At 44.8% G+C, this 25,504-nt stretch overlaps 1 protein-coding gene across 1 annotated transcript in view; it reads left to right on the forward strand.

The window, feature by feature from the left end:
* Positions 1–18,413, forward strand: part of LOC144790688 (proto-oncogene Mas-like) — a 57,337-nt gene extending 38,924 nt beyond the window's left edge. The window contains exon 2 of the mRNA XM_078665441.1: positions 15,518–18,413. Coding sequence (XP_078521567.1) covers positions 15,538–16,569 — 1,032 coding nt within the window. The 5' untranslated portion in view covers positions 15,518–15,537 and the 3' untranslated portion in view covers positions 16,570–18,413. The remainder of the gene's footprint in view (positions 1–15,517) is intronic.
* The last annotated feature ends 7,091 nt before the right edge of the window (positions 18,414–25,504 follow it).

Raw genomic sequence — 25,504 nt, forward strand, 5'->3', positions numbered from 1 at the left:
AAAGTGTAGAGATCGAACTGGTAGAGGCATCTGTGGGAAACCCAGCAGAAGCTCCACAACCCATAAACCAAAATCTAACAAATGACTCTGTTGAGGTACCAGATAACGTATATATCTCCAGACGCCCAATGCTGATAAAAAGGCGTGGGGTGTAAACAGTGGCCCCCCTCAAGAATAGGGTTGGAAAGAAGCGGGGCCCAAACTTAACAGCAAAGAGAAAAGGAAGGAAACTAGGGAGGGAGGCACAGTCAGACCTAAAGGCATCAGCCCCGATATATGTACCAAATAGACCAATGCAAGCGGAGCTTAACTTAACAAAGACCCCGATAAACCCAAGAAAAAACTGGAGAACTAAGGTCATAAAAGAGAAACCAATAACACCCCGGACTGAGAAACAGAAAGTAAGAATAGCCCCAGGACAACCAAATAGGGGCCATAGAGTTGAAAGCCCACAGGACCAGGCAATATCCAGAACGGGAAATAATGGGTTGCAGATAGAGAGATAAAAGGCTAGACAGCAAAAATATGAAACTCCCAAAAAAGTACAAGAGAGAGATAACAATAAATGGGTGTATTTGGATCATATGCTGACGGGGAAAAGGGGAAGTACGAATAGAAAAAGGAACCCCCTAAATAGAGCACAGATTTTGACCGCCTTTGCAAAATGTAGTAGCCTATGTGGGATCAGCACAAGTGATCTTCGGCAAATTGGTTTTGTAGAGAACAGAAATGGTAAAGAAATAACAAAAGTGTCACTTCACTCAGACCTGGTAAAAATGGCAATCCTGAAAGCCACCAGCGAGATAAACCACCTGGGAATAAGGATAATCCCGGAGAGGGAAGTAAAAGCCCCCATAGATAATACCTTTCTAAAGTATCATGCAGGTCTGGGGAGGAGACAAGTGAAATTATATAGAGACGAGGAAGGAAACCATAGCTGTCTGAACATAGTTATAGACAATACAGGAAATGAAGCCTCATGGGATAATTGGTCGCAATGTAGTAGCCCAAGGATTGATCCAAATGAGAGTCATACGGAGGTTGAGGTAGAAGAGGGTGGCTTGAGTGAGGTAGAATAGGATGAGGGGGTGCCGCAAAGTGTAGGTCTTCTAACATGGAATGTGAATGGGCTAGGCAATGAGCAAAAGAGAGAAACTATAACGGACATAGTAAATAAAGTGGACATTGCCTGCCTACAAGAGACCTGGACATGCGACGAAACCCCAAACAATGAGGGATACCTACAATTAAACCGCCCGGCTACGAAAAAAAGCGTTGGCCGCCCGTCGGGGGGGATTAATGACACTGGTTTCAACAAAAGTGCTTAGAGAAGTAACATCGTTAAAAATGAAATGTAAATCGGTCCAAGCCAGCAGAATAGAATTATTGTCAGTGGAAAAGAAATATAAAATGTTGACTGTGATGAATGTATACATGCAGTGGGATAATGGTGTAGAGTACGAGAATGAGATGAGGCTTTTTAAAGAAGATGTCGACATTATAGCAGAAAAATATGCATTGGATACTGTGATAATAATGGGGGATTTTAACCATAAACTAAACCCAAAAAAGGCTGATCTCTGGAATAGAGAACTGTTAGAGGTGTTTGGAATAAACCCAGTAAGCTTCCCAGCAGGGGAGATATCGAAACAGGAATCAGAACTCGTACACTTCTTAGGAGGTAGGGGCTTCCAATGATTGAACGGTAGAATGAAGTCTGACTGCCCAGCAGGGAAAACCTTTAAAATAGGCTCACAGAACTGCCCAATTGATTACATGTTCATACAAGCCTGGAACTTCCCCCAGGTACGGGATTTTAAGTTAGAACAAAAAGATGTTAGTGACCATAACCTACTGCACCTAACAATACTTGGGGGAAGAAGCGTACCCAGAGATAAAGTGATCCCCAGGAGGTTGAGTACCCCAAACGTGTGACGACACGACTCACGGAGGAATATCAGGCAAAACTGATAGCTATGCAAATTAAAATGGAGCCGGAAAATCTAGAGAATAAAAACCTGAAATGGATCATAGAAAAGTTAGAGGAAGTAGTCCGGTGTTTAAGAATAGAACTAAAAAGGGATAAAAATATTAGCGGGAAACCACCCAGTAGAGTAAAATGGTTTTCTGTGGAGTGCAATCTAAAAAAAGGGAGATACGGGCAGAACAAAGAAGACAAAAAAAGAACTTCACCCAGGAGAGACAGGATCACATAACCCTACTAAAAAGAGTCTACAAAAAAATGGTAAATGACGCTAAAAGGTCATTCAAAGAGAAATGTTGGTCAAATCTGCTGGAAGCAATTGAGGAAAAAAACCTTAGACAATTTTGGAAATTGGTAAAGGCAGCCTCTGGCCCAACGAATGGCGAACTAAAATGTGTAGTTAGTGAGGCCGCATGGGAGAAGTATATAAGGGAATTGTATGGGGTAAGAGCCCCCAGAGTCCATGAAGAGACCCAAAAATGGCAAGTAATATCAGAAGACCTAAAAGCTAAATTTAATGTAAAGCAAGTTGAAGATACAATAAGAGATCTAAAGTTAACCCGGGCGGCAGGTCCCGACAATCTCCCAGCAATAATATTGAAGTCAGAAGTAAAGTGGTGGGCAAGATTTTTTGCACTGATGTTCCGTATAATATTAACAGAAGGCAAAATGCCACCTAATTGGCAGGGTGCAATAATCAGGCCAATCCATAAGAAAGGAGGCATCGAGGCACCGCATAATTACCGCCTGATTAACCTCCTAGATATAGGAGAGAAAGTCTTTTCAAAAATTGTACTGAATCAACTTAACACATGGGTAATGGAGTTCCAAATTGTCCCCATAGAACAGGGAGGATTTAGGGAGGGTCACTCCACGATAGACCATGGACTTGCATTGTGGGCCATGGCAAAGAAGTCAACCGAACAAAATGGCAAGTTATGCTGTTGTTTCGTTGACTTCCGAGCAGCCTTCGATTCAGTCGATCGTGCATGCCTATGGGAAACATTATTGAAGGTAAATATTCCCAGCGACCTTCTGACTATAATAAGGGAACTACACAGTGGGAACTGGGCGCAAGTCATCAAGGATACTGTGGGCTCTTTGACGCAAACAATACCCATAGACAATGGTTTAAGACAGGGATGTGTTTTAGCCCCACAGTTATTCTCCATATTCCTGTCAGACCTCCCGGCCCACTTAGAGGTTGAGGGTAGTGCAAGCCCTAGAATGGATGGAAATAAGGTGCCCTGCCTACTAAATGCTGACGATCTGGTAATAGTAGACCAGACCGAGATAGGCCTCCAAAGACAGCTTAATGCCTTCAATGCATACTGTGCTAGTAAATTTCTAACTGTCAATCTAGATAAAACAAAAGTCCTTTGCTTTGGGAAAAAAATAAGCAGATTTAACTGGTACCTAGGTGAGCTTAAACTGGAGACGGTTAATGAGTATCGCTACCTAGGTATATGGTTTGACAAGAGACTAAACTGGGATACGCATCTGGAAACACAAAAAGCTAAAGCACACACTTCAATATGTGGCCTAAAAATGTTTAATAGGGATTATGGAGAGATGTCACACCGACCAATGCTAAGAGCCTTTGAGGCAATGATACCCCCCCAAGTTCTGTACGGGGCAGAAATCCTTTATTTGAGCAGTAAGGGAGCCTGGGACTTGGTGGAGGGGAAATGCCTCAAAGGCCTCCTTTCTCTCCCACAATCAGCTATGGTGCAAGCTATAAGAAGAGAAATAGGCACAAAGTCCTGGGAGATACTAACACAAATGGCAATACTCAGACTTTGGAAACGATTGGAAGATCCAGATGGGCAAAAAGTAGCACAATGGTGCAGGAAGGAAATCCAAACGAGTAACCTAAAATGGGCAAAAGCATGCAGGGAAAGAGTGACCCAAATTTGTAAAAGACTAAAGGTAGAGGTGAACCAGGAAACCCATCAATTACTTTGTACTAGGAGTGAGCTGAAACTAAAGGGGAAGGAAACATCTGGAATGATTGATATGGAATACTTAGCGAAAAAGAAATCAGTAATACACATGATGAGCGCTTGGTCAAATGAAAATTGGTTCCCTTATTTAGACATCCTACCCAACCGCGGCTTTAGGCAAGAGATCTTAAGGCTGCGGGTTGGAATTAATCCATTGTTAACAAATAAAGACCTGAAAACAAAAATGTTAGATCAGAAAGGGTGTTGCAGGTGTAATCTGGGATGCAAAGGAGATCTGGTACACATCCTGCTCGATTGCCTGACATTATTGGAACAGCGGAAACGGTGGCTACGGCCGGTGTTCCTAAAATATGATATAAGTTCTAGGGCGCAGGCAGCTAACCTATTAACTGAAATTCCCACTATTGATATTGCAATTGCTCTTGGGAAATACATAAAAGTAGTACTGAGTGATTTAAGAAACCAGGATTAATCTGTAGGACTGTATGAATTTTAATTTAATGAAATTATTCTCGAATAAGGAAATGAATGGGTTTTAATCACAAATGCTAAATTTTATCTTAAATGCAATTTTATTGACGTTGGCAAAAGAATAAGAGCATGTAAGAGTTTTAACCAATATTGGATTAATTTTAGAATGTTTTAAACGTCTTTATGTGAACATTTTAATCTTGTGATACTGCCTCTTGCACCTGTTTAAAGACTAAGGTCATAATAAACTTACTTTTGACTTGACTTGACTTGGGTGCACTTTCTGCATATTTGACCTGGAGCCAGACAGGACTTCGGTCCTACTAATGAGACTGAAACCTCTTACATAGTTCCTGATGCCCTTCTGTGCCGGAATTCTTTCAGTAGTGATGAAAAAGTTGCATGGAGGGTTATTTGATGATGTTGGTACAAAAGAATAAACCAAAGCTGAGATGTCTGAAAGCCTGTCAGATTTTGTCTCACATGATACACTTCAGTCAGCAGATCTATACTCACTCTAAATGCATTATACCGACACCTTACTTTTTTATTAATTGCTTTTCAGGTCTAACCTTAGCCAATACTTTTGATTTTACTAAATGGCTAGGTATAATATACGCACTTACAGGGGCTTTAAGCCAGCCCTCTTCACCCATCGGTCTGTTGTTCTGTTATTCACATTTTATTTCTGACACTGCAGAATAGAGCAAGACAGTGGGTCAGTCCACTGCAGGCACTGGCTAACTTCTCTGTGAGTAACAGTATTCTGCCCTTTCACAAGCAGCACATGAACACACAAAGGTCTACTGTGGCAATGTGCTCTTCCCCCCCAATAAAAAATAAAGATATAACGAAATATATAAAGAAAGAAATAAGGGGGAAAAAAGCCCAAAAGCAAAAGTGTCAAGTATAGGCAACTGGCTGTGCTAGCCTGGGACAAGGGTAAGGTTTGAGGTCAACTGCAATGGAGCACTCATCAGATACAAGGACCAGGTTGGTCCCGGTCAAAGAGTTACCTAGAACATTGTCAAGAAGGTAGAGTCCTCAGAAGGGTAAGGCTGCTGACTCGATGGCGGGTTGATGAAGGATGAGATCCACAGAAAAACTCCAGAGTTCACTCCTAGGAAGTTGTCAACACCAATCCGATACTGTACAGTGTCAGGCCCAGTGAAGATTTATACCGCCAGTCTTTGACTCTTTTCTGGAAGTCCTATTTCAGTTGTAATTCAACAGAACAAGCCTACAGGTTATACCAAAAGAGGGTTTGAATTAATCAACTGCTAGTCTGCTTCTGTACCTCTGAATTAGATTTGCTGCTGCTAAACGGCTGGCAGGTTAGTTCCAGTTCCACAAGGGTTTTCCGAACAGAAATGTAGCAAAACGTTGTCCGAGTCCCAGTGGTTAGAGTTGGGCATTAGGGGTACACTCTTTCACCAGCCAAAGTTACCTGGACCTCAGGAACATCACTCATGGGTCACAACTCACTCCAACAGAAGTCACCAGCAGGTCCAGTTGAAACTGGTCAATTGGGCTCTTCCAGGTAAGTGGGCTTTTTGCAGCGTTTGCATTGTGTAGAAAACAGGAGGCCGGCCAAGTGGCCCTTGGAGTCCACTTCTGTCTTCCACATGTGTAGTAGTGAACTTAAGAGTTGAGCCAGAGGTGCAATGTTTCTTTTTGGCACTAGTCTGTGGGTGTGGTTGACTCCTGCCCCCTACATAACCAATATGGAAAATGTTTCCAGGGATAAACCTATCTACGTATGCAGCAGTTCAATCATACAGTGCCAATGTATACCTAAAACCACAATGGCAGAACCTTTTATCCCTTGTGCATCCTAGAGGTGGGACCAGGGAAATAAGCAAACTCTCCTTTGTGGTCTCTCCAAACCGGTCCTGACGGCAGCTCCTCTCTTACTGAGAATGCGGCCTGGCTGGCTAACAGGACAAAAGAGGGGGGAGGTCCAAGTGTTAGTGCACATCTGTCTGTGACAGGGTAGACCTCTTTTAAAATACTTGAGTTCCTGGGGATTGCCAAGATGGTCTACCTATCCAGAAATAGAACATCTACCAACATCACACCTAAGGTCTTTCTCTCAGCTCTGGGAGCAAGTTCACACCTCATTAATGAGCTATTCAGCTTCTGGGTAAAAGTTGGAAGCTCATGCAAATGGGATTTTAGAGTGTATAGGCAGGCAAAATTAAAAAGTACCTTTTTAAAAATATTTAGTACTAATCCGCGAAACCAATGAGTTTGATTTGTAATACATATTTACCAAATTCCAAAAATGAACTTTTTTGCTGGTTTGTAGGAAGAAATACCATTTAGTTAATATTCATTCTCAATGCTTTTCTATGGACCAACTAAACCTGCTACAGTGTAACTAGAATTTGGGGCCTTGTCACTGTAAGGGTGTTTTAACTTTACGTGTCCTACTTTTGAGGACATGTTTTACATTTAACTTTACATGTCCTACTTTTAAATGTCATGCATTTTGCCTTCTTGGGTGTTAAGGCTTACTTGTAGTGGGTCATCAGTATTTAAAAGGGTGGTTTAGACCTATCAAATATGTTTTTTTTCTTACAGGTTAATATGTGGTGCAGCCCTCTAGCGACATTTAACTTAATAAATTCTCGGAAAATTAATATGGTTTAAAAAGTACATTGTCCTTTATCTGCCCCCATTAGTAATATGCCATCTTCTGACCTTGGCATTCCCAATGACTTCGTGTGATCCTTGAATTGCTCAAGTCTTCCTCTGTACCAGGCATCTCTCAGGGATTCCTTTGCCCCTAGCTTCCCCCAATTGTTCTTGTCCTACAATCTCCTATGGTTTCCCCTGCTCGTGGGATCTGTTAAGCTTACCTCTGTTGCCAGACTCTCTCGTTTCCTTCTGGTCCCAGCATCCTGCCAGGATTATTCTCCATCTGCAATTTTGAGATCATTGCACTGCTCCACATATCTTCTATGCCTTTTTTCTGTTTCCAGCATCACTGAAGAGTTCTTCTGCTCTAGGTATCGCTCAAGGTTTCTTCTGCTCTAGGCATTTCTCAAGGGTTCCTCTGCTCCAGGCATCTCTCAAGGTTTCTTCTGCTCCAGGCATCTCTCAATGTTTCTTCTGCTCCAGACATCTATCAAGGTTCCCGCAATCTAGGCATCTCTCAAGGTTTCTTCTGCTCTAGGCATCTCTCAATGTTTCTTCTGCTCTAGGCATCTCTCAAGGTTTCTTCTGCTCTAAGCATATCTCAAGGTTTCTTCTGCTCTAAGCATATCTCAAGGTTTCTTCTGCTCTAGGCATATCACAAGGTTTCCTCTGCTCCACACGACTCTCAAGAATTGCTCTGCTCAAGGCTTTTTCCAAGTCTCCTGATCCCAGAATCTTCAATGGCTTTCTCTACTTCTGGCATCTCCCATGGCTAATTCTGCTCCCAGCATCTTTAAAACCTTCATCTGCTCCCAGACCTGTCACATTTTCCTCTGCTTTATGCATTTTTCAAGGATCTGCACTCTCCAATGTCTTCCTTTGCTTAAGGTATCTCCCATTGCTTCCTCTGGTGTTGCATGTCACAATCCATCCTTTGCTTCTGGCATCTCTCACTTCTTCTTCTTCTGGAAACTCCAGTTAATTACCTGTGCCTGGAATCCCACCGTATGTCCTCTGCTCGCAGCATCTCTTAAAGATGTCTCTTGCCTCATCCTCCTTCATGTTTTCCTGTGCTTTGGTACCTCTTAAGTATCTTCTGCATCTGTGCTCTCGTATGCCTTCCTTTGCTTCTGGTATCTTGAATAACTTTCTGTGGTACTGGCGTTTTACAATTCTTCCTTTGCTCATTGCTCCTCTCAAGCTTTTCTTTGCTTTATGCATCTCTCAAGGGTTGTTTGGCACCTTTGCTCTCCAATACTTTCCATTGCACCTGGTATCTCTCATAGCTTCCTCTGGTGTTGGCATGTCTCAATTCTTCCTCTGCTCCTGGCCTTTGTTAAGTTTTCCTCTGCTTTATGTATCTCTCAAGGGTTGTTTGGCTTGGCACTCTCTGAAGTCAATTCTTCTGATGTTTTCATCTCTTAATTCTTCATCTACTCCTAGCCTTTCTTAAGTTTTCCTCTGCTCCCCAAATCCCCCATTTCTTCCTCTGCTCTTGGCAGCTCTAATTTCTTCCTTTACTGCCATCATCTTCGTCTCCTCCTGCGTCTATCACGCCTTGCTCTGTTCTAGCATCTTCCCTGTCTTCTTCAGCTCCTGGCATCTTCTGCTGGCTGTGCCTGCTCCCTGCATTGTCCATCAAGTCTTTCTTCTCTGCATCTCGCAGGATTTCCGCTAATGACTTGACTGGAACTTCTATTTGCTAAGTTCAATTATCAGCTTTCGATGAGTTAAAATACATTGGGATATGCCTCAGATATGTGCCTTGATAGAAGGAGCAAGAAAAAAAGGCGCTACAATTTTATAACTTGTTTTTAAAGGGACTTAGCTGTGGTGTCGGACCTTCACAGAAAAAAGGAAGTTGTGACTACTAGCATGATTGTTTAGAAAGTTGGAACAGGTGTCAATGTAAAACAAAAGAGAATGTACTGTAAGCAGAGACTGCACGAGAAAGGAAGCAGAAGTGAATGGGAGAACAAGAGAACAGGGTTGATGTTAAACCGAAGACATGTCAAGTTACCTGCATCAAATAAACATTGCGGAGAGTACTGACCTGAAATAGTCTCAGAGATCAACCAAAATGCTAGTGTACCAAAACACGTCCGAAAAGAGCTAAATGTTTAGTGCAGATTTTAGCACCAGGTGCCCTTGTCTCTTTTAACACGTGTAGGGAAGCAGGTCTGGCGACCGTGTTGGTTTTGTGTGCCACAGTGCCAGCATGTCGCAGGTCTTCAAAGGCCCACTGTTGTATTATCTTTGACTCTGTACTGCACCGGTGCCAAAAACCATTCCTCACAACCTTATGAAACCGAAAGAGGAAAAAGACAAAAATGCATCACACCTATCGGAAGCAGTGGTTGTTACCAGGTAATCAACCTGCCTCTTCCAAAGTGGTCGAGAGAGGCCAGCAGTACCCCCCTCACCAGCACCAGCATACTCTCCCGAGTGATATGTGCAGCCTACAGATAAGATAACATAACATAACAAAACATAACATCACCCCAGAGTACCTGTTGGCACTGCATTTACCATACCGGTAGTCAGGGTCGGATTGGGATCACAATTTGGCCCGGGCACTGATGAAAAAAGTGTCCCACATTCAAGGGGCGTGGCCCACAATTAAGGGGCGTGGCCCACATTCAAGGGGCGTGCCCTTTCATGAAACACCATTTGGTTACTCTTAGAGGTCTAATTTGTAGAGAAATATTTAGTAAATTAAGCCTTTTAAAGCTTACAGAGCAAGTAACATTGTCTTCTTCCTAAGCCTTAGGAGTTGGACTGGGTCACTGAAGGTCTACACATGTAGGAAAAGGTTGGCACCTAAGGAGATGATGTAGGCTGAAGCAGCAGCCTGTTGAAGCAGGTTTTCTGGGCACCTGAGGGCTGGGCAGGTCTTTGCTTTGATCTCCTGCTGCGACTTCTGGATACGATCCTCCTGGTGGTGGGTGCTGTGGAGTCCAACCTGAAGTTGTCTAATGAAAGCTGCTGGCAAGCTGCTTTTATGTCCCTCACCTGGCTAACGTAGGCGTGGTAATCAGGGGGCGGGAAGGAAATCTATGAATTCTTACCCCCACTTCAATCCAGAAACTGCAGACATGCCAACCCTCCTGATTCAGGCGTGAGACTACCGATTTGAAGGCTAGTCTCCCGCCTCCCGATTCCTTCAAGCAAAAACCCGATTCCTCGGTGGTTTCAGCTGACAGGGCTTGTTGGTATTGTGTAAAGTGCTAATTCTTCCAGCAAAGAGTGGCGATGCAGGGGCTCTCGAAGGGGTGAGAAACCAACAAAGCATCATTAACAAGGGAATCGTCTTTTAAAGACCTGCGAAGTACTGGGGGTGGGGGGGAGCTGTTTCAGCTCGGGCTGCCACAGGGGGGTGGGGGGTGCATGCACTTCCAGCAACCTGCCAGGCCAGTGCCCAACGTTTGTATGCTCCATGCTTTTGAAATGCATTTGCGTTTCAGATGTCCGATCCTACAGCAGCACACTTCCAAAGCCCATACATGCCAGTAACCCGATTCAAGGCCCCATTCTCCCGATTTTTTTTTTTTAAATCTCCCACTTTGCTCTCCTGAAATGTTGGCATGTATGGAAACTGTGTCTTACTGGCTGACTGAGAAAGGGTGTGTGGTCAGAGTAGTGAGACAGAAACCTATTGGCCTGCTGTTTTCCCACTCATGCAGGCAGCGAGTAAGGGGTGTGTCCATATGGAGGTGAGGCAGGAGCTGGGGAGGGAAAGGAAGGCCACAAACATCACCCAACAAGATCCCCCATTGAGGAGGGAGTCACTGGAAATTATGAATACTATGAAATGTTATCTTAGTGCAAGCTTAGACTCTCCCAGAATAACAAAAAGAACATAGAAGTAGAATGGTGCCCCCGATAAGAGGTACAGAATGACTTAAGGGTCAGAGCGCAGCCTCCACAACATAAGACAACCAGACAGGGAGGCACTCTGGGGAATTACATCAAAATAAACATTTTGCATCAGAAAAGCTGTGTTAAAAAATATGGACATGTTTTTATAAAGTGTCCTCTTTAATTATCATGGTCCCTTTGCAGAATCATAAAGCATGAACAAATGGTAATTTTTTATAGTTGTTTTTCCATTTGACAGTTTTATATAGTGCAAATTCAGCCCAAGACAAAGGCTATTTAGGTTCTATTTATGAGTACCAATTACAATACACATGATCCGATTTTTTATTTAAGGGCCTGGGCGATGAAGTGATCTGCCCAGAATCACAGGTTGTTGAGCAGACGCTGGGACTCAAACATGATTCCCGATCTCTGCAACTCTGGCGTCAGGCCACATATGCCGATGCACAGACCAGAGACGTTTTAAGGCATGGTTAATGTGGGCTCTGACCCAGGGCCCCAGCCGTTCAGGGAGGCCCCTGATAGAGCAAACTCTGTTCGGCAGAGAATCTTGCCCTAATGACCATGCATGCTCCTTAAACAGATTGTTTTAAATACCATTTTTTCAAATTTATTTTTAATATGGGCGTTGAGTTAGAACCTATCACAGAGATTTTGCCGAAAAATGTGTTTATGTTTCATGCAACATCCATAAAAAAATGTCTTTGAGATCAAACAGGCCATCACATATGAGAAATGGGAGGATATCACTGTGATTATTTTCAGTAATTTTAGTGAGCTGCTAATGTGTTGTAATATTGAAAACACACGCCAATGTCCTTGAATATTAGATGTAAATACATTAAGAATTTGAACAAGTATGGTAGTGCACTGTCTAGTGACCAGCTGAAAGAGGGCATCAAAGAGCAGAAATTGGATTATAAATTCAAATCTGTTCCGAAAAGGGGCCCAAAAAAATGTTTGGCCCAGGGCCCCCAAAATCCTTAAGATGTTTGGCACAGACAAGGAATGAAAGTGAGAGGATACTGTTCTTGCACAGGACACAGGGCCAATGTGACAATCGCCTACATGCTGAGTAACTAAAAAAACAGCAAGGCTCCTTTCAGTCACAAAATTATTCGAGCCCTCCAGGGAATGAGCACCTAATAAGCAGGGAAGCCCCTGCTATTGCTAACCCTCAGCCCTCCCCAGACCTTCAGCTCAGTAGCACATGAATAGCAGTAAGGCCCCTGCAATTAGTAAATTAATCAGCCATCCCCAGCCCTCCAGGCCTCCGGGCAATGTCCTGGCAGGGGAGCACAACACACAGCTGTTGGGTTATCCATGGTAGCCAGGGGGAGACTGAGGTGAAGATGGTGCAAGTTGCAAAGATCACCTGGCCCCCACAGCGAGACCCATTCTTCCTCGCCCACTATGCCCTGAATATGAAGGGCTGTCGGCGAGGTGTTAAAACTAACACTGTATTTGTGCTGCGTGGGCGCCAGGGGGGCCAAAGTGAAAATCGCTCAAAGGCCTGGGCAACACCTGGCCCCCAGGGAGGCAGATTTTTGCAAACAATCACCCCCTCCCCAGCCACCCTCAGCGTGATTGCTTGGCAGGGCAGGGGGTGAAGGAGAGGCTAAAGCTGCATTCATTTCTCTGTCTCTGTCTCCTTGCCCTCTGTGTGCCGTTTTTTTTCTCCCCTTCCCCAGTCCACAGAGAGCACGGAGACAGAGACAGAGAAATGAATGCAGCTTCACTGTGCGGCTGGGAAAGGGGAGAAAAAAAAAGGCCCACAGAGGGCACAGAGACTGCGGGCATTCGGCCATGGGCCGAATGCCCGCATTGCCAATCCACCCCTGCCGGTAGTTATTACAAGACGCGGCTTTCCCTTGGGCACTCTGGCTGCAGGACCAGCCCTGTGTTCCAGCATCACTGCTGCTTTTCAGCGCAGGGCACGGCTGGACTGGTCATGCTGGGAGATAGGCTGGTAAACTGCGGGACCTCAGCCTACCCAGTCACAGAGCAGCCCTTGGAGTGGCACACGTCACTTTGCTGCTGTTGGCATACTTGAACCGCTGCTGCATACATATACTGCTCCTGTGGGCTTTAAGAAAGATCCAATATTATTGGAGGTTTTCAAAAAAATGTCCTCTAGATCGTCGTAATAGTACAGAGAGAGACAGAATAGCTCAGTGAGTTCAATGGGCGCCTCTAAAAAAAGTGGTAATTTGCAAGTCACAAGTAAAAAACCTTGCAAGGCTGCTTCAGGGTTCCATCCTTCCGAAGTTGGTAAATTGAGTACTGTTTATAACAGTACATTTTTAGAGCCTTTTGTAACGGTAAAAAGGTGGTATGAATCACAATATATATCAAGTTGTTTAATACTCTCTAAAGCCTTGAAAGCAGTCACATGTTTTTTTCTCTTTAGCCACAAAGCTGATTTGCTTCTGAGAAGAAATAGTGTCGCTGTGCTGTGGGCCAGGCCCTGACGCATGGTTTTGATTTTAAGACAATATTTATGCAACCGCGCTGGAAAACGAATGACTTAGCCTCATCTTTACAAATACATTTCATGGCAAGAGCTCAAGATTCCTGCTTGAGGCCATATTAGGTTGTAACTAAAGCATGTAATGGGGATTTTTTTGTTGCTCCCATCCCCTTCATTCTTTAAAACTCATTCTGTCTACTTTTTTCTAAAGGTATATATGGAGTACACGTAACTTCTATATAGCATTAAATTGTGATTAGCCTAGCTTGTTTAATTCTTTATTGTTTTGATGAGCTGTGTCACATATTTTTTTAGCTCATTTTACTCTCTTTGCAAAACGGCATAGCGTGAAACCATGCGCACTTCCACAATGTTCGAGACGCATGTTAGTGGCATGTTATTGAGTTACAGTGGTTCACACACGACCTCTTGGCGTTTTGGTTTGCACTTGAGACGTTACAGAAGAGTCGTTTAAGCAAGACCAGTGACTCCTGCTTATAAGTTGGGTTTTTTCTTTTTTCCAGTAACGAGATTCGCATAGAGTTGGGTCTTGCCAAAATTACCAAACATGTATGTGTTCCAGCCTTCTCCAAGGAAAAGTAGTGTCCGCTTTAAGTGCCACAGAGCGTGAGTGGTGTTCCTTTGCTGAGGTGGGAGATGGTGAATGGTTTGCGGTTTGGGATTCGCAGGAGTCCCTTTCAAGATGTTGCTGCTTCAGAGCTGACAGAACCGGATTTAGCACCAGATCTACTTGAGCACTTTGGAGATGTTTGATGGCAAGGAGGTTGAACAGAGGTGGCACCAGTCCAATCGCGTGGTCCCCTGGCTAGCCCTTTGGTATCCCTGACCCAGCCGTTGCTAACCATGATCTCAGAGGTCAAGGGTGGGATAGCAGGAGGCCACTCAGCAGAGTACAGGAGGAACGTGGAGGTCCAAGCATGAAGATGGGGTCACTGCTGCGATTTCACCGGGGTGTCAAAGGGGTGGTGCTACCATCCTTGTTCAAATGTCCTTACAATTATTAGGGACACAGCAAAGTGTGTGTTTTAGTGAAGAACATAAGAGACCCCTGCCACACTAAAATATATCAGAAACACAGACGCTCTGCCCTGTCTCTCTTACAAGAGCCCAATGCCTGCTGGAACTGACACATGTGAGCGTGAGTCATAAGTGGAGGTCATGCGAGATTGGATTAAGTACTCAAAACGAGAGATGGATCTCAGACTGTGAGTAACTCTACTATGCACTAGTAGAGGTTTGCACAAGGCCCACTCCCGTACTCTGGACGCATCACCACAAAGGCATCAGTAGCAAGTACAGAACCTGAGCCAGAAGGCCTGGGTCCAACTCCTACATGTCCTCAGACAGACAACCTAGTCAGCAACACTGCTGCTTTTTGCATGTTCATCTGCTGACTGTGGTCAGAAGACATGAAGGGCGTGCACCTTACCTATGGAAAGTGAATGTGCCCTATTTTTGGGCCAATACTTCCCTTGGCCCAATATGTGGCAGCTTTTAGTCACTGAGGTGCAGACTTCGAAACAGGCTTACACTTGAAGCAGCCTCTGGATGGAAGTCGTGTCAATGACTTAAGGGTTGAAAAACACTTTCTGGCACTTGTAATCATTCCCAGATGAGGGAGCTCACTGTTACAAAATGTAAATGTACGTGCATTTAATGCCCAAGGAGAAAAGAACAAACTGCGCCTTACAGATGACCATAACTCCCCACAACGTCACAATATGTAGGCAGTCCTAGGGCTTGGATTGCGGCCCCACTAAATGGTGCTCTTGCTTGTAGGGACAGAAAACACCTCTACCAGGCTACTGACATGCCTCAACAGCCTGTCACTTAATTTAGATCAAGCAGAGATCTAACTGCTCATTGGTCATTTCCATAATTAAACTTTCCCTGTAGGGTCAGAAGGATATAGACTTGAGACAATAAATGAATATGATGTCACAGTAGTGAAGAGTAAAGCTTGATATAAAGGGCTTTATAAGGTAAATTGCAATATTACAATATTTCAATAGCTTATGCTCTATTTTATATCTGTTTAACATGGTAAAATATCTTGAGAGTAATGTAAATTTGTATTTTTCCCAACAGGATCACAGGAAGATCTACATATGGCAAATGTTGGAAACATGTCCCTCAACAACACCGGCGCAGGAGTCATTAATGGGACTGCAATGGGTAATTCTGCAGCAGGATCCGTGAGCGGTTTTGTCGCTGCGGCCGGCTTCATTTTAGTCATCTCTCTTCTTGGGATCATCGGGAACAGTTTGGTCTTCTGGTACCTTGGCTTCAGAATCAAGAGGACCAAATACACAGTCTACATCCTCAACCTTGCGGTCGCAGACCTCATCTACCTCATCTGCATCTCCATCGTAATGTCTATCACAATCGTTCTTTTCTTGGAACCTAAGCACAACATAGCCAATCCAAGGAAGGTTTTAGACATACTGGAGGTCTTTCTTGACTTTGGGAATACTGCAGACATGTTTTTGCTAACAGCCATTAGCGTGGAGAGGTGCTTGTCTGTCTTTTTCCCCTTCTGGTACCGTTGCAGCCGGCCAAAAATCCAATCTGTCCTGGTGTGTGCCCTCCTGTGGTGTCTCTCTGGTTTGGTGACTCTGGTGGACAACTTTGTGTGTCCCCAAGAAATATTTGGCAAAATATCAGGGAGGTGTACAGGTGTCCAGATATTTCTGTCGGTCTTAATCTTTGTCATTACTATTCCGATAATGGTCTCCTCCAGCCTGATACTGGTGATAAAGATCCAAAGGACGACTAAGAAAGGCCAACCACCCAAGCTCTTCGTGGTCATTGTGATCTCGGTCATCGTCTTCCTCATTTCGGTGGCACCCGTGAGACTTCTATGGCTTCTGCTTTACCTGAAGACCTTACCCTTCTCTTTCTCTGCGGGGGCTTTTTTCTTTGCAAGCTACGCGTGTGTCTCAATAAACAGTAGCGCCAACCCCTTTGTCTACTTCATGGTGGGAAGTCATAACATGAAAGGTGTACGTGAATATCTTGAGAGAGCCCTAAAGAAGGTCTTCAGGGAGGAAGAAGAGGAGGAAAGGGGCGTGGGATGCGCAATGACAAAAGCCAATGAAGACGGTGATACCATGGATTCTAACATCAGCTTCCAAACTTAATGACTGGCATATGGTAGACAAAGCTGGAAAGAACTGATAAAACCATCAGAAATTCCATATTCAGATGTGCACGTATGTTTAACTGTGTGCAAAGTCTAACCACGCCAGTGCATGTCTGTAGTTTATGTTTTTTCTTTGTGAGACAATGAGACCCCTTTGTGTAGTAAGATCTGAACACTTCCAAAGACTCTCTGACAAGGTCAACCCTTCACAGGAACTATGAGATGTGACATAGTTATGGCGTTACCAGACAGTCCAAGGGTTCAAAAATCGAGACACTGCGTGCGTGGAGGTGAGATGTAGGCAGGCGAATAATTGTTTGAAAATCTCTGCCTATGATTCAATTCAGTATTAAGGGAATACCACCATTTACCAGTAACACAACAAATTCTATGTGCCAAATTGAGACTAAATCTGACTTACAGTGACATGCAAGTATAAAGCTGGTTGCTGAGCCAATTCAGAGCCTAAAAGTAGGGGTGAGATTCTCAAGTTTAAAGGCAAGTTAACATTTAGGGATGAAAGACTGAGGAAAAGCTGAAACAACTTTGGTAAAGGAGAAGAGTGATGTATATGGCAATTTGTGATAGAAGAGTTAATGTGAAATGGAATGCATTACACGGAAAATTGCCTTCTGCATGACTGTACAGAAGGAAGAATCCACCTGCACATAGGCACAAGTACAGTTGTCTGGCTCTTTCTGGGCACGGGCTCCTCAGTACCGCTGCCGCCAGGAATAGCGTAAAGTAAGACACCAGATGATGCAGCCCTCACACAGGTGATTCAGAGATGGCTCAGCATCATGTTAAAGGATGCACCTACTTGGGGTAGGATTTGTGAAACTGAGATACTATGGATGTGTGGGTATCATGCCTTGGGGGTTTTGTGGAAGAGAGTGTGCCTAAAAGAGAAGGATGATGCTGTAATAATGCATTTTGGACCAGGCACTTGTTTCAAGAGCTACTGAGTGTAGAATGCCTTGACCTATTGGGAATCCTGTAATTTCACTTAACGGTGGAGGTTTCTCCTTGCAAGCTTCATTACTCTAGGCACGTCAAAGAAGCTGAGTACTTGGTGAATGGCAATGGATGATGCAGATATGGGTGCCAGTCACTAATTCTGGCTTACCTGAAGTGAGAGTGATGTACTTAATGGTAGTCAACGTCAAATGAATGACAGATAAGGAAATAATGAAAGATGTGAGTTTTTCTTATACAAGGTCACAGAGAGTCCATGAATGATTGCCAAGTTATTTGGCATGGTTGCTTTCTCTGGCACAGAGGACCGAAGTGGAAATTGAGTGCCATCAGGACCAGTCAACATGAGATGACAGCAGTAAGTGACGTCACTAGAAGAACTGCAAAAAAGATGGATCCTGAAAAGTTACTCCTGATTCTTCAATTGAATGTTGTAGACTCAAAGGGGGTGGAGCAGAATTTTTCAGAAAAACAAACCCTGGTTCTGATATGTTTGGAAGACAATTTTACCCAAGCCTTAGTAACCTGAAACTACCTACCTTGAGGAGGATCATTAAGGAATTTATGTTCATACTGACAATATGAGTTTCATGAAGAACAGAAAGAGTGGCATTTGTGACGGCGATGCTTGAAAGCAAGTTCTGTAGGACCCCGAAGTAGGATGCTGTAAAAAACAGAATTTGACATATTGCATCGCCATAAGTAATAACTTCACTCCGACACTATACACCTCGGTACTCCTTTGCAGGATTGTAGAGACGGACTGGCATGTGAGATTTGGAATGAAGGAACATGTCTTTTACACCTACACCACCTCAGAAGAATAAGTTAAATTTTGTATCAAATAAAAAGACATTTTCATTGCCACGTGTGGTTGTCATGTCATTTTTCCATAGTGCACGTGGACAGACAGTAGACATCAGATTTTGGTAGCTACTTATTCTTACTTCAGATGTAAACCCACTGACACATCTTCTTTCACAAGATGCTCTCTAATGTATCAAGGGTTCAGCTTCGGAGGTGTAGGGTGGTCTTGTTGAACTTGTGAAGATTTCGGTCCTACATGCACTTTAGAGAGGTAGGCGTTCCCATCTCATGTAAGGGATACATACACATGTGCGCAGCACAGATATACCACACAAACCAACAAAACATATAACTTATAATATATGCTCAGAAAATACACAAAAAGTAAATATTAGTACAATTTCTGGATTGTGTCCACCCACAGTGAAAGTGTACACATTTTGTCAGAGTTATGTAACAGCAGGACTCGAGGTCCACACTCCAGGATGAAGAAGAGATATTTTAAGCTGCTGAATGAAGGTCTTATGACCTTACACAAATGAGGTTATGACAAAAATATACACACATCTTCTGTGGATGACTCCTTTCACTTCTAATTGTCTTTTCAGGTTCCTCCAAGCACGGGCTGTTTAACAAAACCCACTTATCACTTTTGGACCTTATGTGCAATGACAGCAAGATGACTCCTGCACCTTCTCCTACAGAGACCTGAGAGACAGATTTATCATGTTGTTGCATTTCCCTTCCATCACAGAAGGTAACACAAAGGCAACGCAACACTAAAGTCAGATGTGCCACGTAGCGCAAGGTCACCTTGCTTGGCTCTGTGGAAGCACAAGTTGTTGCTCTGCATTACTCTGCGCCAGGAAGGCATTCCATGGATGGGATGTAGGTGTTATCACGTATCCACCCAAGCGTTTTGCTGCATTCCCATGTTTACCATGAGTGGTAGACTTTAGAATCGCTCAAAATGCTAGGCCTTCCCTGGGGAGGTGTAATGAGGAGAAATATGTTTATTTTCCTGTTTTTTTCCTCTCTCGACATTCTGCATCCTGCAGTACACGTTGAAAGAAAAGCCTCAGCAGATTGCTTTTGTGCAGGAAGGTGACACTTCCTGCACAAAAACATTTGTGCCTACAACGCAGGCACCCTTGCACCAGTGCAAGGATGCCTACATTAGCGTAAGGCAGCATATTGAGCTCCAGTGCAAGGAGAGGACAGGAATGTGTCTTATAATGTTATATATGGTGCATTCCTCCCCTCTCCCTTTGATAAATCAGGGCCCAAGAGTACAGGAAGAAAAGAGTGTCCGGATCAGCACCTGTGGTAATGCTAGGACAGAATGGCAAGCTTCAGACGTCAATCATCTGTTGATGCTAGGAGGCAAGAACATGCCCAATATGTCAATAATGTGGTAATTCATGGACAGAAATGTGTGCATCAGATGTCATTCATGTGTTAATGCTAGTAGGAAAGGGTGTGCACTACTCGCCAATCCTGTGGTAACGCTAGGACATTATGGGGTGCATCATGTGTCAATCATGTGTTAATCTTAGGGGGAAGGGCATGCACAAGATGGTGATCATGTGGTAATGCTAGGACAGAATGGCATGCATCAAATGTCAAACATGGGTTGATCCTAAGGAGAAATGGCATGCACCTTATGTCAAACATCTGGTAATGCTAAGTCAGAATTGTGTGCATCAGATATTAATCATGTTAGTGCTAGGAGGAAAGAGCATGCACCAGATGTCAATCGTGTAAATGCTAGGACAGAATGGAATGTATCAAATGTTATCCATGTGTTAATAACAGGACAGAATGGCATGCATCATATGTCAAATGTGTGTTAATGCTAGTACAGAATTGCATGCACCAGATGTCAAACCTGTGGTAATACTAGGACAGAATGCCATGCATCAGATGTCAACCCTGTGGTACTACTAGTAAAGAATGATGGCATGCATCAGATGTCAACCCTGTGGTAATGCTAGGACAGAATGCCATGCATCAGATATCAACCCTGTGGTTATACTAGGACAGAATGGCATGCATCAGATGTCAACCCTGTGGTACTACTAGTAAAGAATGATGGCATGCATCAGATGTCAACCCTGTGGTAATACTAGGACAGAATGCCATGCATCAGATATCAACCCTGTGGTTATACTAGGACAGAATGGCATGCATCAGATGTCAACCCTGTGGTACTACTAGTAAAGAATGATGGCATGCATCAGATTTATTTATTTATTTATTTATTTATTTAATGGTTTTGTAAAGCGCGTAGTAACTCCGAAGAGCATCCCAGCGCTAATCTGCTTCTCCAGGGGTTTTAGCCGACTAGTGGGATTATATTTGCGGGAAAAGGAGGGTCTTTAAGGTCTTTCTGAACTGGAGATAGTTCGGTTCTGTCCTAAGTTTTCGGGGTAACTGGTTCCATCGTTTCGCCGTGTGAACCGAGAAGCGACGGCCACCGGTCTTAGCTTTTCTCACTCTAGGGACTGAAATAAGGTTTTCTGCATTGGACCGGAGATCCCTCTTTGCTTTGTATGGGATTAAAAGTTCTTTCAGAAGAGGGGGACCGTTGTTGTTGAGTGTTTTATGGGCCAGACAGAGGGCTTTGAACAGGACCCTTTCTCTGACTGGGAGCCAGTGGAGAGAGTTGAGGGCCGGCCTGGCGGAGGATCTTCCAGGTGTGCCCGTAAGTAGGCGGGCTGCGGCATTTTGGACTTTCTGCAGTGAGTTCAAGGTGGCTTCAGGGGCTCCCAAGTATATAGCGTTACAGTAGTCTAATCTTGCCAGGATTAGACCCTGGATGAGGAGCCTCCTTGCGGTCTCTGGGAGCAGGGGAAAGATCTTCCTGCAGGCTCTGAGTAGTCCAAAGCATGTCCCTGCGGTTCTCTTTGCCTGGGTTTTAAAACTCATGTCTTTCTCAATCCACACACCAAGGCTCTTGACCTCTTCCTTGGGTGCGGGAGGGTCCCCTAGGCACCTGGGCCAAAGGTAAGATGGTAAAGAGGGCCCATTGTGGCCCATCAGGAGGATCTCGGTCTTGGACCCGTTCAATTTCAAGGAGGAGAGATTCATCCATCGGTGGACTTCGGAAAGGCAGCTGTGGAGGTCGGAAGGAGCGTGGTGAGGGTGGGAAAGAGTAACGACCAGCTGAGTGTCGTCGGCGTAGTTGATGACTGACACGCCGTACGAGCTGACCCTCTTCTCCAGTGGGGCCATGTACACGTTGAAAAGTGTAGGGCTCAGAGATGAGCCCTGTGGCACTCCACACCGGAGGGGGATGATGGATGAGCAGCTGTCGTTTTCCCGCACCTGGAAGGAGCGTCCAGTCAAAAAGGATTCTAGCCATTTCAGGGCCAGACCCTTTAATCCGATCTCTCCCAGTCGGTGGATTAGGGTGGGATGGTCTACAGTGTCGAAGGCCGCGCTGAGGTCTAGGAGGATCACTGCCACTGATCCTCCTGTGTCCAGAATGCTTCTGGCCTTCTCCACTGCTGTCAGGAGGGCGATGTCAGTGCCCTGCCCTGGACGAAATCCTGTCTGGGAGGCCGCTAAGAGGTTGTTACTTTCTAAGAAAAGCGATAGTTGTTTATTTACCAGCTTCTCTGCGATCTTGCTGTTTCCAGGGAGAAGGGATATGGGCCTGTAGTTGGCGAAGTCCTGCGGGTCTAAAGAGGGTTTTTTCAGCAGACCTTTGACTGCTGCCGCTTTCCAGCTGGGGGGGACAATACCCTCTGAGAGAGAGGAATTGATCAGGGCCGTGAGGGGGGGGATGATGGTACTTGACACTTTTTTTAGGAAACGGAGGGGGGCAGGATCAAGGGGAGAACCACTTTTAATTGCGGCCATCGTGGTTCGTACTTCTTCCGTTGTTACGGGACCGAAAGTGTCCAGGGAGGGTTGGGGGGCTGGCGGCAGTGGAGGATTGGCGATAGTGATGGTGGGATCCGGCTGTGTGGGGTCCTGTTCGGGGGGGGGTATGGTTAGAAGAATATTTTTAATCTTCTCGTCGAAAAAAGTGGCTAATTTTTGACATTTGGTTTCAGCTGCTTTGGGATCGAGGGGTTTGAGTGGGGGGTCGGGGGCGTGGAGTAGTTCTTTTAGAACTAAGTAGGTTTCATGAGCCGAACAGGCCGCGTTTTTAATTCTGTCCTCGTAGAAACTAGTTTTGATGCTACGGAGCTCTTTTTTGTAGGATTTTACCGCGGCGCGGAATGCTTCTTTCCGTTCCTCGGTTTTTTCCTTCCTCCAGATTCGTTCGTTTCTTTTGCAAGCCTTACGTAGCAGATTGAGTTCCGGGGTATACCAGGGTGAGGGGTTAACTCTCTTGATGTGTCTAAGAGAGTGGGTTTTGGGCAGGATGGCGTCGAGCGATTGGGTATTCCAGGTACTGAATTTTTTGTCCCCTACTACGGTGTTATTGGGGGGATGAGGAAAATTTTCTCGGAGTTTGGCTGCCCAGACGTCTGGTTCCAATTTCTGCCATTGTCTGGAGTACGTTCTGATTTTTGGGGGTGGCGGGGGCACAGTAATAATGTCCCATACTAAGGGAACCAAAAAGTGGTCCGTCCAGGGAAGGGGGATATGGTCAAGGGATCTAAGGTTGGGGATGTTGGAAAGAATGGGATCAAGCAGTTGCCCTTTTTCGTGGGTGGCCTGTGGGTTTTTAAGATCTAGGCCCATTGAGGTGAGATCCTGGAGTAGTTCATTGGCCAGTTTGTCGTCTGGATCCAGAAAATGTACATTCAAGTCTCCTAATAATAGGTAGTTAGTGGTAGACGTACACTTAATGGAGGTCTGGTCAGCAATTTTGGTCGGAAAGTCCCCTAAATTGCCTGGTGGGCGATATATCAACGTTCCTGATATCGAGGTGACAGGGGAGATTGTAATGGTATAGTGGCAGCTTTCATAACCCTTGATGTTGCCATCAGACGTTCTGCAGGTGAAGATGTCTTTGAAGATTATTGCAAGTCCACCTCCCCTACCCTCTGGTCTGTTCTGTGAGCACATAACGTACCCGGGGGGGAGTGCTAAAACGATGTCTGGGCCACTACTGGAGGTAAGCCAGGTTTCTGTTAAAAACAGAATATCTATGGCATTGTTGGTAATTAGGAGGTTCACTTCTTGTGCATGTTTCACAAGCGACCTGCAGTTAAGTAGGCCTAGGTACAGACCCTTTGATGCCACGGTCTGATTGACCGGGTTACAGCGGTCACAGCCGGAGAATTGCGTGTCTCCGGTTAGGATGCGCGAGCAGGAGGGATGTTTGTTGGTGTTCAAGGCTAGCAAGTCAGCCCGGGTGTAGGTCAGGATGTTAGGAGCTGCCACGGCCAGAGTGACTGGGCCTAAGGCCGGCTGGGCCCGGACGGGCCCAGACGGGCTTGCCTTTGGCCTTCGGCGCGCTGACGGCGCGCCCGCTGCGCCCGTCCGCTGCGCGTCCGGTGATTGCACATCTTTATGGGTGGAAAGGGGGCGGATGGGCGTGGCCTGAGAGTGGGCGTGGCCTCAGTTCCTCGCCGTGAATGGCGTCCAAATGTTTGTTTTGTTCCTAAATCGGTGCAGCAAAGGGGTCGCTGTTTGGCGTGTCTCAAGCCCGCTGCACAGGTGCCAGCCGGGTGAGTGCGCAGTTAAAAATACAAGTTATTTTAAGAGTGACACAGAAATAACAATTTTAAAAATCGGTCGTCTCCCGGCTTCCGCCTCAGGAGATTTAGCAGTTCTAATTACTTAGCGCTGTTATTCGCGCTTTTATGCTGTGGCGGGTGGGCGTGGCCTGAGAGTGGGCGTGGCCTCAGTTCCTCGCCGTGAATGGCGTCCAAATGTTTGTTTTGTTCCTAAATCGGTGCAGCGAAGGGGTCGCTGTTTGGCGTGTCTCAAGCCCGCTGCACAGGTGCCAGCCGGGTGAGTGCGCAGTTAAAAATACAAGTTATTTTAAGAGTGACACAGAAATAACAATTTTAAAAATCGGTCGTCTCCCGGCTTCCGCCTCAGGAGATTTAGCAGATGTCAACCCTGTGGTAATGCTAGGACAGAATTGCATGCATCAGATGTCAACCCTTTGGTAATACTAGGACAGAATGCCATGCATCAGATATCAACCCTGTGGTTATACTAGGACAGAATGGCATGCATCAGATGTCAACCCTTTGGTAATACTAGGACAGAATGCCATGCATCAGATATCAACCCTGTGGTTATACTAGGACAGAATGGCATGCATCAGATGTCAACCCTGTGGTACTACTAGTAAAGAATGATGGCATGCATCAGATGTCAACCCTGTGGTAATGCTAGGACAGAATTGCATGCACCAGATGTCAAACCTGTGGTAATACTAGGACAGAATGACATGCACCAGATGTGAACCCTGTGGTAATGCTAGGACAGAATGGCATGCAACATATGTCAAATGTGTGTTAATGCTAGGACAGAATTGCATGCACCAGATGTCAAACCTGTGGTAATGATAGAGCGCGCGAGGCCACCCGACCAACAATTTCGCCGTTTCCGGCTTCAGGGCCCATATACTTTCAAATCACCATATACATTGATCAGGTGACTTCACGAGCTCTACCAATTTGTGTGTGTTCCCTACTATTGTTTCTCAGTGCACCCGACTTACCATCCACCGACACGGGTACCTAATGACCACAATGAATCAGGGAGCTAGCTGTAAAAGGAAAGGCAACAAAATACAAACCCAACCAATAACATTCAAAATACTGTTTAAAATGACCACGGACAACTGGAAGTTTTAAAATGTTTATCTAAAGTTCGTTATTTTCATGCATAAGGTACACAAGAATAAGGCATTCAATAACTAGTATAATGTAAATGATATAACTATAGAGAAATAATGACAAGGTAATCATCGAAATACTGCTATGAAATGAAAATGAGAAAAATGCTACACAATCTCAAAAATGTTCAAGCATGGACAGACTAGGCATGGGTAACTTATAGGAGGGCCTATAAAGAGTAACACGCTAAGCTTAAAGTGAAGGGACCTTTAAACAGTCTAGGTAAGGAGGTTCTAGACCATATCAGAAAATGACAAACTGCAATGCAAAATATTATTTCTAACAGGTGAGATGACATGGGAACACGTTTACGAGATAATTGTAAATGACTTTAAA

The sequence above is a fragment of the Lissotriton helveticus genome, chromosome 1_1 (genome assembly GCF_964261635.1).
Source record: "Lissotriton helveticus chromosome 1_1, aLisHel1.1, whole genome shotgun sequence".
Classification (NCBI taxonomy): Eukaryota; Metazoa; Chordata; class Amphibia; order Caudata; family Salamandridae; genus Lissotriton; species Lissotriton helveticus.